The sequence below is a fragment of the Dermochelys coriacea genome, chromosome 2 (assembly GCF_009764565.3).
Source record: "Dermochelys coriacea isolate rDerCor1 chromosome 2, rDerCor1.pri.v4, whole genome shotgun sequence".
Taxonomy (NCBI): Eukaryota; Metazoa; Chordata; order Testudines; family Dermochelyidae; genus Dermochelys; species Dermochelys coriacea.
The window spans coordinates 27,443,438-27,460,675 of NC_050069.1; the positions used below are offsets into that span (position 1 = coordinate 27,443,438).

Consider the following 17,238-nt stretch of genomic DNA (forward strand, 5'->3'; position numbering starts at 1 on the left):
ACCACTTCCAGCTAGCCAAGTATTTCACAGCTCCAGCTTGGATGTGCCATACTATGAACCTCACTTCTTTTGTTGTGTGGCACTGTTTCAGCATGACCAAGTTGCACACTTGTTCCTACCATTTCTTCTGTGCCTAAGTGACCTATTCAGGCACTAGTGCTGTAAAGGAAAATTGTCAAAAGGTAGGCTGACCCCTTGAAGGGAGTTGTTAGTCACAGGTTATGCCCTAGCTGCCTCCCAAGTCGTGAAATAAAGAGACCAACAAGCAGCTCAACTGAAGGAAGAGGTGCAGGGAGTAGGGAAGTCTCCTGCAGGGTGAGGGAAAAGACCTGGAAGGGAACTAGTTACACTAGCCAGGTGGAAGACCTAGCAGGGGGTATACATCCTGCATAGGAAGCAGCCCGCTGAGGCAGAGGCCTCAGGAGGATCCAGGTGGTTTGTCCATCTTGATTTAATCTGAACTGTGTTTGAATTTCAATAAAATGTATCCCACAGAAAAAGCAATGAATGCTGACAGTAGAAGCAGCTTTACTGATGCACAGGCCTGGAAATTGGACGCTGGCTTACATGAGAGTGGGAAATACAGACAAGGTTTGATGCAGAGTTTGAGGAGATCTGTTACAACATCTTACAGGAAAAATTTATAAAACTCATTTACACTTCCTCCTTAGGATCCCAACTAAGGCAGGGCCAGGAACAATACACACCATTTGTTCATGTGAGGGCAGAACTGTGCACAGAGAAATATAATAAAATAATAATAATAATAATAAAAAAAAAAAAAAAAAAAACCAACCACCACACTACTTGGGGCACTCCAGATACCAGATTTTGCAACATAACAGCTCTCCAATTGCTCATTGAGGGCAGACGTGGTTATAGTGGGAAAAAAGTTTTGTAATTATCTGATTAATAAAGAGAAAGTTGTATTACTGGGATGATATAAATATACAAAGGTGGTGAAAGTTACAATGAAGAATATATATTTCATAAAAATAAAACTTATTTTCATATTAGAATTGTAAGAATTTTTTTTTCTTTGCACAAAGTTCAAGCTGTATTTAAGTCCTGTACGGTTTATATGGGCAACTTTATGCTTTCACACTCAGCTGCACTTACACTGCCTTTGCTTCCGATTTAGCCCGGTTTCGTTTTCTTTTTCGTTTCCTCTTAGCAGTGGAAGGCTGTTGGGTCTCCTGCACTTTTTTCTTTTTCTTCAGGCAGCTGAGAGGATTGGGGCCACCTGCCCTCTTACGTTTTCTTCTGTTTTCAGACTCTTTTACTAGTCCCTGTTCTTCTTTAAGATGCTCAATACTTTGTTTCTGGTGCTCTGGAACAAGCTGATTTGCTTGCATGGCTTGAACAAATGCCAGTGATTTCGGAGAAGGTTTGTCCAGCACCATAGTGTTCTGAATAATAAAGAGAAGAGGAACTCCAGCCTTTTTCTTCACTTTTGTTGCCAAATCCTGGTCCTGTCAAAAACAAACATATCAGTCAATATTTTGGGATGGATCAAACCTTCAATTCAAATGCAACTGCTTTTAAAAGATTAGACAGATACAGTCTATAAAAAAAAAATAGAGTATTAATCTAGCAGATAAACCCCAATTACCTCCCTTACTATCATCCATATCGTGAAATTTACCTTCTACCTTTGTGGACAGAAAAAAAAAAAAAGTGTTTAAAACAGGTAATCAGGTAACTGCCCATGTAATTTGCAAAAGAGGTAAATGTTCTAATAGAAGATGCTATAAGATTCTAGCAAACCATCTTATTTTCATGTAGTGCAGAATATAAAACAGATTCAGATTCAAATACATAAAAGTGCTAGTGAATGCAAAGTCACAATAGACTTAAAAATCAGTATCTTATCTGCACACAAGTTTCAACAGCACTTGCCAGTTTAAGTATCATTTTCTATTTAAAAAAGATGAACCAAAAGCTATTCCAAATTTCCAGTTTAGCATTTTAATTAAAATTACAGTATGTTAAACCAATGCTAACACAGACTGGTGGACAGGCAATCAGGGCACATACAATCTTTTTGTTCCCATTCATCATGCAAAAATCACATCTGCTGCTTGTTTCCTTAAAACTGTCATTCTGTTTTAGGGTACTGACTACAGCAATAGCTAATCATTCACTTGTGCTCACAAAACTGGTAACTTTGCATGCAACCTACAATTTTCCCATTTTGAAATTTGCATGTAAAGTTACTTGTCTTGGGCGTGCATTTATAAAGTCTTATAAATTTAGTGCCAATAAATCATATAAAAAAAAATCTCATGTTCATAGTTGGCAGAATTCCTGATACTTACGAATCTGAGAATAGATTTAGGAAATATGGCTTAACTTTATTTTAAAATGTATTACCTGTGTAGCAATGAAATAGTGATGAGGATTACCAATCTCAATCATGGACAATAGACATGTTGAGCCACTCACTGGATCTTTGAAGTGGGAACAGTTTCGAACTTGAAATCTTTGGGCAATTAGCTTTGCTCCATAAAGTTCCTTCCCCAATGACTCCAATTCTTTTAGAACACATCTAAAGAGCAAAAATAAGAGTGATTTATTAGAGGAAAATAAGTGGTTTTTTTATAGAAAGTTTATGCCCAAACAAATGTGTTAGTCTTTAAGCTGTCACCGGGCTCCTTGTTGTTTTTGTGGATACAGACTAACATGGCTACCCTCCGATACTTGACTACTTGCACAACTGTTGTATACAAGTGCAAAGATTTTAAATTTTGAATTCTCAAACATGTTTGATTATAGCTGAACATTATCTGATCAGGCTCTATGCTTGTCATACAGTGCCCAATAATCTAAATGAAACAATTTATCTTACTTCAGCAAATGTTCAATAGTTCTAAACAAGACTGATCAGTAACATTTGAAATATTAAATAGGGACAATTCAATGGGAGTGTCAAATCCTTATACTCTTATTGAGGTTTATACAACTGCTTAAATTGCTATACAGATATATTACCACATTCAAAAACATGTGTTAATATAATTATGGCCACTACAAAGACATTCAAATTTCTTCAAGACTGTGAGCCCTTTGGGTAGAGGACTACCGCTTCCAATATGTTTAGACATCATCACCTAGCACACAGAGCACTACCATAATACAACTAAAACAAAATAATATGCAATGGCACCAATTGCTTTATTTACTGTATGTGGTGTTAATTTGTGCCTTAATGACCACTGAGTTGCTATGAGACCACAATTCTGAATGGCATGACAGAGAAAAACAGGCACTGGGATGTCTGATGTGCAATCAGTTTGATTACTATTTTGCAGGTTTGCAAATACAGCTACTCAGTGGAAACATTCTCTGGGATTTACATATTAAAGGAGCATAGGGGTGGATGAAAATCAGGGTCTCTGTAAAATACAGATGGCTTGACAGGGCTTGGGAAGGGTCTAGAGCCATACAAGGCTATCTGGGATTTCTTCAGAGATGTGTATTGAGATAGGCATATGTAGACAGCCATATTCACTTCTTAAAACCATAATGCCATTTCAACCATAATTACATCATTGCTAGGGCAATGCTCTGATCCACTCAGTTATACCATTAAGAAAATGGAACTCCTTTTTGTTCTCTCTCATACCCCAGACGTTCACTGCATACTCTTTCAGAAAATTTTAAGAGTGCATCTATTTCATCTGACAAAGCAATCCTGAAGCAAAGCAGCATGATGGACCAAAACCAATTAATAATACTACCAGTTAGACTCGTCTTTGGTTTCTGTGCTTCCATTGTTATGTACAATATACTAAAATATATTTTTAAAAAGTTCAACATTTTTCCACTGCACATGGTTAAAAAATGAAGGGAAACTGAAGAAAGCAGATACTAATGGTGAAGAGGTGGTAGATTTCAACTTTGTTGACATAGGGAACACGAAAGGATCCATCAAACAAACGTAAACTGAATTACTGCTTTCAACATCAAGTGTTTTTCCAGGGATGATAGAAACTATTCTGGAAGTGAAGAGATGGAATATGTAAACTTCTACTAAGCACAATGCTAAAATCTAAAGGAGTACTTGTGGCACCTTAGAGACTAACAAATTTATTAGAGCATAAGCTTTCGTGAGCTACAGCTCACTTCATCGGATGCATTCGGTGGAAAATACAGTGGGGAGATTTACACACACACACACACACACACACACACACACACACACACACACCATGAAACAATAGGTGTTATCATACACACTGTAAGGAGAGGTTTCAGAGTAGCAGCCGTGTTAGTCTGTATTCACAAAAAGAAAAGGAGTACTTGTGGCACCTTAGAGACTAACAAATTTATTTGAGCATAAGCTTTCGTGAGCTACAGCTCACTTCATCGGATGTATTAAGGAGAGCGATCACTAAAGATGAGCCATCACCAGTGGGGGGGTGGGGGGAGAGAGAAGGAAAACCTTTCATGGTGACAAGCAAGGTGGGCCATTTCCAGCAGTTAACAAGAACATCTGAGGAACAGTGGGGGGTGGGGTGAGGGTAGAAATAACATGGGGAAATAGTTTTACTTTATGTAATGACTCATCCACTCCCAGTCTCTATTCAAGCCTAAGTTAATTGTATCCAATTTGCAAATTAATTTCAATTTCAGTAGTCTCTTGCTGGAGTCTGTTTTTGAAGTTTTTTTTGTTGAAGGATAGCCACTTTGAGGTCTGTAATTGAGTGACCGGAGAGATTGAAGTGTTCCCCGACTGGTTTTTGAATGTTATAATTCTTGACGTCTGATTTGTGTCCATTTATTCTTTTACATAGAGACTGTCCAAGTTGACCAATGTACATGGCAGAGGGGCATTGCTGGCACATGATGGCATATATCACATTGGTAAATGCACAGGTGAACGAGCCTGTGATAGTGTGGCTGATGTGATTAGGCCCTAGGATGGTGTCCCCTGAATAGATACGTGGACAGAGTTGGCAACGGGCTTTGTTGCAACGATAGGTTCCTGGGTTAGTGGTTCTGTTGTGTGGTGTATGGTTGCTGGTGAGTATTTGCTTGAGGTTGGGGGGCTGTCTGTAAGCAAGGACTGGCCTGTCTCCCAAGATCTGCGAGAGTGATGGGTCGTCCTTCAGGATAGGTTGTAGATCCTTGATGATGCGTTGGAGAGGTTTTAGGTGGCTAAAGGTGATGGCGTTCTGTGATTTTCTTTGTTGGCTTTGATGACTCCTAGGTACTCTTCTTCAGCAGGTGGATATTGTAGTTATAAGAATGCTTGATAGAGATCTTGTAGGTGTTTGTCTCTGTCTGAGGGGTTGGAGCAAATGCGGTTGTATCGTAGAGCTTGGCTGTAGACAATGGATCGTGTGGTATGATCTGGATGAAAGCTAGAGGCATGTAGGCAGGAACAGCGGTCAGTAGGTTTCCGATATAGGGTGGTGTTTATGTGACCATCGCTTATTAGTACCGTAGTGCCCAGGAAATGGATCTCTTGTGTGGACTGGTCCAGGCTGAGGTTGATGGTGGGATGGAAATTGTTGAAATCATGGTGGAATTCCTCAAGGGCTTCTTTTCCATGGGTCCAGAGGATGAAGATGTCATCAATGTAGCGCAAGTAGAGTAGGGGCATTAGGGGACGAGAGCTGAGGAAGCGTTGTTCTAAGTCAGCCATAAAAATATTGGCATACTGGGGCCATGCGGGTACCCATTGCAGTGCTGCTGACTCCAGCGAGAGACTGCTGAATTGGAATTAATTTGCAAACTGGATACAATTAACTTAGGCTTGAATAGAGACTGGGAGTGGACGAGTCATTACATAAAGTAAAACTATTTCCCCATGTTATTTCTACCCTCATCCCACCCCCCACCGTTCCTCAGACGTTCTTGTTAACTTGCTCTCTATAAATATATCAGAGGGATAAATATAGGAGAGGGAGAGGAATTATTTCAGCTCAGCACCAATGTGGACACAAGAACAAATGGGTATAAACTGGCCACCAGGAAGTTTAGACTTGAAATCAGACGAAGGTTTTTAACCATCAGAGGAGTGAAGTTTTGGAATAACTTTCCAAGGGAAGCAGTGGGGGCAAAAGATCTATCTGGTTTTAAGATTCTACTCGATAAGTTTATGGAGGAGATGGTATGATGGGATAATGGGATTTTGGTAAGTAATTGATCTTTAAATATTCAGGGTAAATAGGCCAAATCCCCTGAGATGGGATATTAGATGGATGGGATCTGATTTACTATAGAAAACTCTTTCCTGGGTATCTGGCTGGTGAATCTTGCCCATGTGCTCAGGGTTTGGCTGATTGCCATGTTTGGGGTCGGGAGGGAGTTTTTCCTCCAGGGCAGATTGGAGAGGCCCTGGAGGTTTTTTTGCCTTCCTCTGTAGCATGGGGCATGGTTGACTGGAGGGAGGCTTCTCTGCTCCTTGAAGTTTTGAACCATGATTTGAGGACTTCAATAGCTCAGACATGGGTGAGGTTTTTCATAGGAGTGGTGGGTGACATTCTGTGGCCTGCGCTGTGCAGGAGGTCGGACTAGATGATCAGAGTGGTCCCTTCTGACCTTAGTATCTATGAATCTATAAACTGCTGGAAATGGCCCACCTTGATTATCACCACAAAAGATTTTCCTCCTTCCCCCCCTTTCCTGCTGGTAATAGCTCATCTTAAGTGATCACTTTCCTTACAGTGTGTATGATAAAACCCATTGTTTCATGTTCTCTGTGTTTGTATATAAATCTCCCCACTGTGTTTTCCACCAAATGCATCCGATGAAGTGAGCTGTAGCTCACGAAAGCTTATGCTCAAATAAAGTTGTTAGTCTCTAAGGTGCCACAAGTACTCCTTTTCTTTTTTTGTGAATACAGACTAATACAGCTGCTACTTTGAAACCTGCTAAAATCTAGGTTGGCCTGCTCTGTGCTGCATGACTGTCACTGCCGATTTATTTGAAATAAAGTAGAAGGAAAGGAAGTTAGGACAGACAGATATCAATGTAAGAGGCAGTTGTTTGTCTGCAGTTCCACCAGCTTGCAAAGTAAAGGATTCATTTTGGAACCGGTGCTCTAGGTTGAAAGCAAAGATGGGCTGAGACAAATCAAAAAAACGCACCACCTGGGGATCAAAACACAACCCCTTTTTGTTCACTATACTTACTTCCTTTTCAAAGCAACTATGGTGCTTTTTTTTTTTTAAGTCACCCATGCAACTACCATTGTACATTGCATTGAACCCTGGCAATATCACAATAAGTCGGGGCATGTGTGTGGATGAAAATCAGGGTCTCTGTAAAGTACAGGTGGCTTGACAGGGCTTGGGAAGGGTCTGCCTGATGAAGCTCAGGAAGTTCTGCTGTTGAAATAACTGTTGCAATAACTACTGGAATATGAAAAAGGTTACACGTATGCTACAAGACCAACCATGTCAGGGGACCTGGTTACAACACTATTACCTCAACATGGCTAAAACATGATTCCATCTTTGCAAGTAAGCAGTGTGAAAAACATGTGTTACCATGCCCTTGAGGCCATACCTCCAAAGCTATGCTCTCTGAAGTCTAAGGATAGGATTTTCAAAGGGTGCTGAGTTAGTTCCCCAAATATCACTGAATTTCAAGTTAAGTTCTTTGAAAATCCCAATTTAAAGAAATAAAACAAGCTGTGCACTAGGTGAGTACTGGATTTAATTGTAACACAATTGCAATCAACTTTCTACAGGACTATTTCAAAATATGTAACTTATTATTAGGGCTGATTAAAGAGGAAGAAACATTTAAAATATCTTATTCAATGAATTTCACCAGTATTTGTTGCCTAATATATTCATTGAACAGTAATTAACCAGCACCATAGGTGCTGAATTCACTGCTGGTAAATAATAAACTTACAAACACAATTCTACGAGTCCTACTACCTACCCACAATTCTACCAGTCTACCCCTATCCACACGCCTGCCCCCGACCACCACCACCCCCAAATTCCCGTGCCCTCTATCCAACTCCCCCACCCTGCCCCCTTACCGTGGTGCCTGGAGTACTGGTGGCTGTCGGCGCTACAGCCACGCTGCCCGGCTGGAGCCAGCCACTCCACCGCACAGCACAGTGCACTGGGTCAGGCCAGGCTCTGCAGCTGCGCTGCCCCAGGAGCTCACAGCATTGCGCTGGTGGCGCAGTGAGCTGAGGCTGCGGGAGAGGGGTAACAGCGGGGGAGGGACTGGGGGCTAGTCTCCTGGGATAGGAGCTCAGAAGTTGGATGTGGCCGTACGCTGTAGTTTGCCCACCTCTGCCCCTAAACCCATCCATGAACTTACTAATTCTCTTTTGAACCCAGTTATACATTTGGCCTTCATGACATTCCCTGGCAATGAGTTTCACAGTTAACTAGGCATTGTCTGAAGTACTTACGTTTGTTTTAAACTTGCTGCCTATTAATTTAATTGGGTGACCCCTGGTTTGTGTGTTTTATAAACAACACTTCCCATTCACTTTCTTCACACCATTATTTTATATATTGCTATCAGATTCCCTTTACTTGTCTCTTTTCGAAGTTGAACAGTCCCAGTCTTTTTAATGTTCTCATGTGCAAGTTGTTCCATACCCCGAATCATTTTTGTTTCATTTCTCTATAATATTTCTAATTCTAACATCTCTCTTCTGAAATGGGGCAATGAGAACTACATGCAATATTCTAGGTGCAGGCATTAGTTGGATTTATACAGCGGCATTATGATATTTTCTGTCTTATCTATCCCTTTCTAAATGGTTCCTAACTTTCTGTCATTTTTTGACTCCTGCTGCACATTGAGCAGATGTTTTCAGAGAACTATCCACAATGATTCTAAGGTTTATTTCTTGAGTGGTAACAGCTAATTTAGACCCCATCATTTTTATATATAATTAGGATTGTTTGTCAATGTGAATTACTTTGCATTTACCTACATTGAATTTCACCTGCCAGTTTCTTGCCCAATCACCCAGTTTTATGAGATAGATTTGTAACCCTTCACAATCTGCTTTGGACTTAACTCTTATCTTCAGTTATTTTGTGCTATCTACAAACTTTGCCACCTCAATGTTGACCCCCTTTTCAAGATAATTTATCAATACGTTCAATAGCACTGGTCCCAGTACAGACCCCGGGGGACACCACTACTTACTTCTCTCCAGGGAGAATACTGATCATTTATTCCAACCCTTTGTTTCCTATCTTAGAAACATAGAACTGGGAGGAACCTCAAGAGGTCATCTAGTCCAGTTCCCTGCACTCAAGATAGGACTAAGTATTATCTAGACAATCTCTGACAGGTCTTTGTCCAACCTGCTCTTAAAAATCTCCAAATGATGGAGATTCCACCACCTCCCGATGTAATTTATTCCAGTGCTTAACCACCCTGACAGGAAGTTTTTCCTAACATCAAACCTAAACCTCCTTTCCTGCAATTTAAGCCCATTGCTTCTTGTTCTACCCTCAGAGGCTAAGAAGAATATTTTTTCTCCCTCCTCCTTGTAACAACCTTTTATATACTTGAAAACTGTTATGGCCCCCCTCAATCGTCTCTTCTCCAGACTTAAACCCAATTTTTTCAATCTTCCCTCATAGGTCATGTTTTCTAGACCTTTTATCATTTTTGTTGCTCTTCTCTAGACTTCCTCCAATTTGTCCACATCTTTCCTGAAATGTGGCACCCAGAACTGGACACAATACTCCAGCTGAGGCCTAATCAGCGTGGAGTAGAGCGGATGAATTACTTCTTGTGTTTTGCTTACAATGCTCCTGCTAATACATCCCAGAATGATGTTTGCTTTTTCTGCAACAGCATTACACTGTTGACTTCTATTTAGCTTGTGATCCACTATGTCCCCAGATCCCTTTACGCAGTACTCCTTCCCAAGCACTCATTTCCCATTTTGTATGTGTAAAATTGATTGTTCCTTCCTAAGTAGAGTACTTTAGGTTTGTCCTTACTGAATTTCATCCTATTTACTTCAGACCATTTCTCCAGATCATTTTAAATTTTAATCCTATCCTTCAAAGCACTTGCAATCCCTCCCAGCTTGGTATCATCCGCAAACTTTATAAGTGTACTCTCTATGCCATCATCTAAATCATCTTTTAACCAGTTACTGATCCATGAGATGACCTTGGCTTATCCCATGATTCTTTACTTTGCTCAAGATCCTTTGGTGAGGGCACTCTAAGGCTTTCTGATAGTCCACAATCACTAGAGCAAATGACAGGTTTCAGAGTAGCAGCCGTGTTAGTCTGTATTCGCAAAAAGAAAAAGGAGGACTTGTGGCACCTTAGAGACTAACAAATTTATTTGAGCATAAGCTTTCGTGAGCTACAGCTCACTTCATCGGATGCATCCGATGAAGTGAGCTGTAGCTCACGAAAGCTTATGCTCTAATAAATTTGTTAGTCTCTAAGGTGCCACAAGTCCTCCTTTTCTTAGAGCAAATGAATAACCCTTGTCCACTTTTGCTGACCCTCACCCCACCCAACGAATTCTAATAGGTTGGTGGGATACAATTTCCTTTTACAAAAGCCATGTTGATTCTTCCCCTACAAATCACATCCATCTAAGTGTTTGATAATTCTGATCTTCATTATCCTTTCAGCCAATTTGCCTGGTACTGAAGTTAGATTCAGAGGCCTGTAACTGCCAGGATCGCCTTTGAAGACTATTTTAAAAACCAGTGCTATATTAGCAAGCCTCCAATGAGAAAGTGCAGAGGCTGGTTTATGCGACAAGTTTACACAGAAAAGGATAGCTCAGCTCCTTCCGAGATTCGCGTCTGTCCCTGGGGACAAACTTATTGCGGTTTATCGATTTGTTTCAAAACCTTTTCTAGGGACACCTCAGCCTGGCACAGCTCCTCAGGCTCATTGACAGGGGTCGGAGGCTGTGCACAGCCTAGGGCCCGCCAGCTCTCGGGGCTGCCCGAGCCCTGCCCGCAGCGGGGGAGGGATACTCTGGCTTTGCGGGGCTCCTAAGGAGCGCTCACGGGGTGGCCCCCCGCACAGGGAGGGGAACCAACCACTTCCTTCAGGCTCACGCCGCTCTCCGCCGCAGAACCCACCGCCGTCTCCCTGGCCCAGGCAGCTGTGTTCCCCCCCCCCCCCGCCGGGGCTCCCGTGCACAGCCCCGCCCGCACCGGGAGGGTCACGCACGGGGGCGGAAGGGGCTGAATCCCCCGGGGACCTCCCCGGCGCTTGGCTATCGGTTCACCTCGCGCCACCCCCGGGACGAGCAAGCGAGGCAGATGTCAGGCGCGCGCCAGCCCGCCCGCCAGGGACACGGTAACGGCACCCACCAAGCGCGCGCCCAGGCGTCCGTCTGGTCACGTGACGGCATTGCGGGGCCCCTCCCCCGCCGCAGCCACTGACCGGGTGGTGCAGAGCTGGGTGGCCCCAGCCAGATAGCCGGGCAGCTGGTCGCGGATCTGGATCTTGTTGCGCAGCGCGGCCTGGCAGAAGGTCCCGTCCAGCAGCACCTGGAAGGGCTCCCGGAAGCCGAAGTTGTACTTGTAGAAGCTCATATATTTCTTAGCATGTTTCTGCCGCGTGATCTTCATGGCGGGAGCGGAGCGGCCCGGCCAACGGCCACAGCGCCTGCGCCTCCGGAACTAAACGGCGGTTGTTTGGCTGCCCCGGATCCGGAAACCCCCAGGCATGTGCGTGGCAAGCGGCCGCAGGAGGCGGGACAGAGGGCGGAGCGTCTTGCGAGGGGCGTGGCTAATGACACGTGCCTTTGAGAGCCGGAACAAGAGTGTGCGAAGCCAAGTCACGTCCGTTAGTGCGCGCGTCACCCGGCCACCCCATCACCGGGCGACTAATGTCTGGGCGCGTGCTGGCGGCTGCGCCTGCGCTGCTGCCCGAGAGCCTCCCGCCCGTGAGATTCGGGCGGGCGTCACCCTCCCCCCACCCCCGCGAGAGCCGCTCGGGACCCTGAATCCCCTGCGAGAGCCCCGCCCCCTCTAGTGATCTAGTGATCTCCCGCCTGCCATCCATCCCCACCCTCTGACAAACAGAGGCTAGGGACACCATTCCCTGCCCATGCTGGCTGATAGCCATTAGTGGACTTAACCTCTGTGAATGTATCCAGTTCTCTTTTAAACCGTGTTATAGTCCTAGCCTTCACAACCTCCTCAGGCAAGGAGTTCCACAGGTTGACTGTGCGCTGTGTGAAGAACTTCCTTTTGTTTTAAACCTGCTGCCCATTATTTTCATTTGGTGGCCCCTAGTTCTTATATTATGGGAACAAGTAAATAACTTTGCCTTGTTCACTTTCACCATACCACTCATGATTTTATATACCTCTATCATATCCCCCCTTGTCTCCTCTTTTCCAAGATGAAAAATCCTAGCCTCTTTAATCTCTCCTCAGATGGGACCCGTTCCAAACCCCTAATAATTTTAGTTGCTCTTTTCTGAACCTTTACTAATGCCAGTGTATCTTTTTTGAAACGAGGGGACCACATCTGTACGCAGTATTCAAGATGTGGGCATACTATGGATTTATATAAGGGTAATAAGATATTCTCCATCTTATTCTCTATCTCTTTTTTAATGATTCCTAACATCCTATTTGCTTTTTTGACTGCTGCTGCACACTGCGTGGACGTCTTCAGAGAACTATCCATGATGACTCCAAGATCTCGTTCCTGATTAGTTGTAACTAAATTAGCCCCCATCATATTGTATATATAGCTGGGGTTATTTTTTCCAATGTGGATTACTTTACATTTATTCACATTAAATTTCATTTACCATTTTGTTGCCCAATCACGTAGTTTTGTGAGATCTTCTTCACAGTTGAGCAGTTCTTCACAGTCTGCTTTGGTCTTAACTATCTTGAGCAGTTTAGTATTATCTGCAAACTTTGCCACCTCGCTGTTTATCCCTTTCTCCAGATCATTTATGAATAGGTTGAATAGGATTGATCCTAGGACTGACCCTTGGGGAACACCACTAGTTACCCATCTCCATTCTGAAATTTTACCATTTATTCCTACCCTTTGTTCCCTATCTCTTAACCAGTTCTCAGTCCATGAAAGGATCTTCCCCCTTATCCCATGGAAACTTAATTTACGTAAGAGCCTTTGGTGAGGGACCTTGTCAAAGGCTTTCTGGAAATCTAAGTACACTATGGCCATTGGATCCCCCTTGTCCACGTTTGTTGACCCCCTCAAAGAACTCTAATAGATTAGTAAGACATGATCTCCCTTTACAGAAACCATGTTGACTTTTGCCCAACAATTTATGTTCTTCTATGTGTCTGACAATTTTATTCTTTACTATTGTTTCAACTAATTTGCCCGGTACTGATGTTAGACTTACCGGTCTGTAATTGCTAGGATCACCTCTAGGGCCCTTCTTAAATATTGGCGTTATATTAGTTATCTTCCAGTCATTGGGTACAGTAGCTGATTTAAAGGACAGGTTACAAACCGTAGTTAATAGTTCTGCAATTTCACATTTGAGTTCTTTCAGAACTCTTGGGTGAATGCCATCTGGTCCTGGTGACTTGTTACTGTTGAGTTTCTTAATTAATTCCAAAACCTCCTCTAGTGTCACTTCCATCTGTGACAATTCCTCAGATTTGTCACCCACAAAAGACGGCTCAGGTTTGGGAATCTCCCTAACATCCTCAGCCATGAAAACTGAAGCAAAGAATTAATTTAATTTCTCTGCGATGACTTTATCATCTTTAAGTGCTCCTTTTCTATCTTGATCGTCCAGGGGCCCCACTGGTTCTTTAGCAGGCTTCCTGCTTCTGATGTACTTAAAAAACATTTTGTTATTACCTTTTGAGTTTTTGGCTAACTGTTCTTCAAACTCTTTTTTCGCTTTTCTTATTACATTTTTACATTTAATTTGGCTGTGTTTATGCTCCTTTCTATTTACCTCACTACGATTTGACTTCCATTTTTTGAAAGATGGCTTTTTATCTCTCACTGCTTCTTGAAACCTGGTTTCCAATCCTGATTGGGACACAAGTGTCATGAGTTCTGTAGACTCATTTTAGCCCTTAGTCAGCTGTTGTCACATCAGAAAAACACTAGACAATTTTCCCAATTTAGCATCACTGATAAATTACTGTTCCAGAGAATCCTAACATTCGCATGGGTACTGTACATTTGCAGAGCTTCTTTAGAGAAGTTTGTGTGTTGCTTGTCCACTTGCTTGGCACAAAATTAACCCAAGTTTACAAGAAAAAATGTTTTATATTCAAAGTCCTTATGTAAGCTTTGCCTCCTTTTACAATGACACACTGAAACAGGAGTTTTCTATTTAATACTGGGAAATAACTCTCATTAAGAAAGATTAAGAAGATTGCATGTAAGGAATTCCTGCTTGTTTGCCAGAGGAGTTGTGAACATTAGCCATTTGGCAATTAGGAAAACAACTGAATGTCTGTATATTAGGCAAACAGGTGAAAGTGTGGTCTTCCACTAGATCAGTGGTTCCCAAACTTGTTCCGCCGCTTGTGCAGGGAAAGCCCCTGGTGGGCTGGGCCAGTTTGTTTACCTGCAGCGTCCGCAGGTTTGGCCGATCAAGGCTCCCAGTGGCTGCGGTTTGCTGCTCCAGGCCAATGGGAGCTACAGGAAGTGGCGCGGATCAAGGGATATACTGGCCGCCGCTTCCAGCAGCTCCTATTGGCCTAGAGCAGCGAACCGCGGCCATTGGGAGCCGCGATTGGCCGAATCTATGGATGTGGCAGGTAAACAAATTGGCCCTGCCCGCCAGGGGCTTTTCCTGCACAAGTTTGGGAACCACTGCACTATATAAATGATAACTAGGGACACTTGCTTCCTAGAGCAAACACAGTGGGGGATGTCTCTCTGCCAGGGACAACTGTAATGCAGGCAGAAAATGGGAGATGACTGCTAGTTAGTGCCTAGTACTAGTACTTCATCATGCATCCGATGAAGTGAGCTGTAGCTCACAAAAGCTTATGCTCAAATACATTTGTTAGTCTCTAAGGTGCCACAAGTACTCCTTTTCTTTTTGCCTAGTACTGTTTGCTCTTTCATCAAGAGAGGTTGATCCTGTGAAAGATATCACCGCACCCACCCTTCTGTAATATCCTGGGACCAACACAGCTACAACATGTTGCTCTTAGGTCATTTTAGCAATGGTATGCTTGTGATGATGGTCTCTTTGATAGAAATAGAGAGCTCTTTGCAACTGCACATTCGATCCTGGGAACCATCAGCTACTCAGCAGAATCCACAATGAATCCGCAATTGTAGTCAAGTGATGCAAATAAATGAGATCCAGACACTTAAGGACTCTGAAGATCAGAAACATCATCTGCAATTGGATTGGAGCCATTGCAGAGTGAGGTATACTGTTATGATGATCTGCTCTCTCCAGTTTATCCTATGTAGGTGGGAAATGCATTTGCAGTTTTTGCATAGCCCTTCTGGTCAGTTGGTTGAGCATGTCAGAGTTCTGGTTTGCAAGTTACAAAGGCATAGGTTACCAGAGCCTTTCATCTTCACTTCTGAGAAGAGTAACGTCATAAGTTATTTAGTAAGGTTCAATTTAAAGAATGGTGTCACTTTTGAAACCACTCTGTCTGAAAATTTTTTACCCACTCTTGTTAAAAGTCATAACACTTTTAATACTGTAACAGATGGAGAAAATAAATATTTTTCTCTTTTTTGCAGTTTGGTTATTTGTTGTGTTGAACAGTACTTTGTGTATAGACAGATTCACTGTTTTCTTTCTAAAATCAGTTAGTCAATTCCTCCTATTATTTATGTAGGTCTTTCACATTGCAAAGATTTAAAAAAATTAAGATGGGAGCTGCAGGGGGCTTGCCTGCGGATGGTCAATGTAAACAAAATGCCTTGCGGCCTGCCAGTGGATTCCCCTGATGGGCCACATGCCAAAGGTTGCCGACTCCTGATGTAAGGTGCCTACAGAAAGTTTGCAATTTATCAAGACTCATAATCACTGTGACTATATCTATGGATAATATATTAAGGAATAATATAATTATGTTGAAAATATGCTTTATGTTCCTGGAATAAAAGTTAATCCCAGGGGATAATATGTCTCAGTGATGACCCATTCAAGCAGGAGGCAGTTGTCACCTCTGGTTACGTGGTGGTGTATTGCAAGAGTCAGTTGTTCATCCAAAAGCAATCAATGGAAAACCATCAGAGACAACTGCAAACAATCTAAACCACTTGGAGATGAAAAAGGAACATTACAATAAGACAGGGGTTTGCCCTATGTGTGAATAATTTTTCTCTCTCTATATATATATTTTCAGATAATAAATTTAAGAAGTAGGAAAGCATGAAAAAATATTTTCTGGAATATGTGTTTTCTTTCTGTTTCCCTTCACTATCCTCTTCCATCTCAGCTGTGATCTTAGACACATGATAGCGTATGTGCCTTGAAAAATCAGAAGATGTAGTACCTGATTATAGAAGATGAATATATTTACACTAGTGGTGAATTTGGCTGGTGATTGTATCTAAGATCAGAACTGAATGTTATGGGCAAAATGCTTCTGAGTCATGCAGCAGACCTCAGCTCTGATATTCAGCTCTCCTTTCACGCTTCCATTGATTTCAATGAGAAATCTGAATATTTAGTGGGAGCAGAATAATGGAGTCTATTCTGAAGTACATAGCAGAGTGGTGAATTTTGTCTTCAGTCCATTCTCTATCATGGTGCAGCTCCTGGAATAATTCCAGAATTTGCCTGACAATGCAGAAGGATTTAGGAACTGTTCAGGAATCCCCAGTGAATTTGTACAGTTATCTTGTTTGTTTTACAGGCCAAAATTAACTCTTTAAAAAGTTCTTCTTTTCCATCAGCTACATTCTGGATCAAGTGATTTGTTTTTTGTTTTTTTTTTTACTGCTAATATTCACCTTAGTTTCATCTTTTGGAATTTTTATGCTGGACAGTTTGAGTTGCCACAGAAAATAATCCATTAACATGAAAAAATTAAATATAAACACCTTGCATTTAAAGAGGGTAGACAAAGATAAACGCTAATTGAAATCAGTTACTGAAAGAGAGAGAGAGAGAGAGAATAGAGCAGTGAAAACAATTTGTTTTCTCGAGTGATAAAACAGCCCATACTATTAAGGTATTTCCTTCATGTTTAGAAATACCATATTATGCTATTGTCCATTAAGTACTCTATTATTTTTCACAGTGCTGCTTTCACATTTAGTCAAATACTAAAAGGCTGTCTGGCTGAAAGCACAACTGAAAGCAGACA

The 17,238-nt window shown here is 42.2% G+C and overlaps 1 protein-coding gene across 1 annotated transcript; it reads right to left on the bottom strand.

Moving 5' to 3' along the window:
• Positions 1-510: 510 nt before the first annotated feature.
• UTP23 (UTP23 small subunit processome component) lies at positions 511-11,893 on the bottom strand. Its single transcript, XM_038392529.2, has 3 exons — positions 11,373-11,893; positions 2,374-2,548; positions 511-1,472 (listed from the first exon to the last, which is right to left on the bottom strand). The coding sequence occupies exons 1-3, from the start codon at positions 11,558-11,560 to the stop codon at positions 1,116-1,118; spliced, it is 720 nt and encodes a 239-aa protein (XP_038248457.1). The 5' UTR covers positions 11,561-11,893; the 3' UTR covers positions 511-1,115.
• Positions 11,894-17,238: the final 5,345 nt, after the last annotated feature.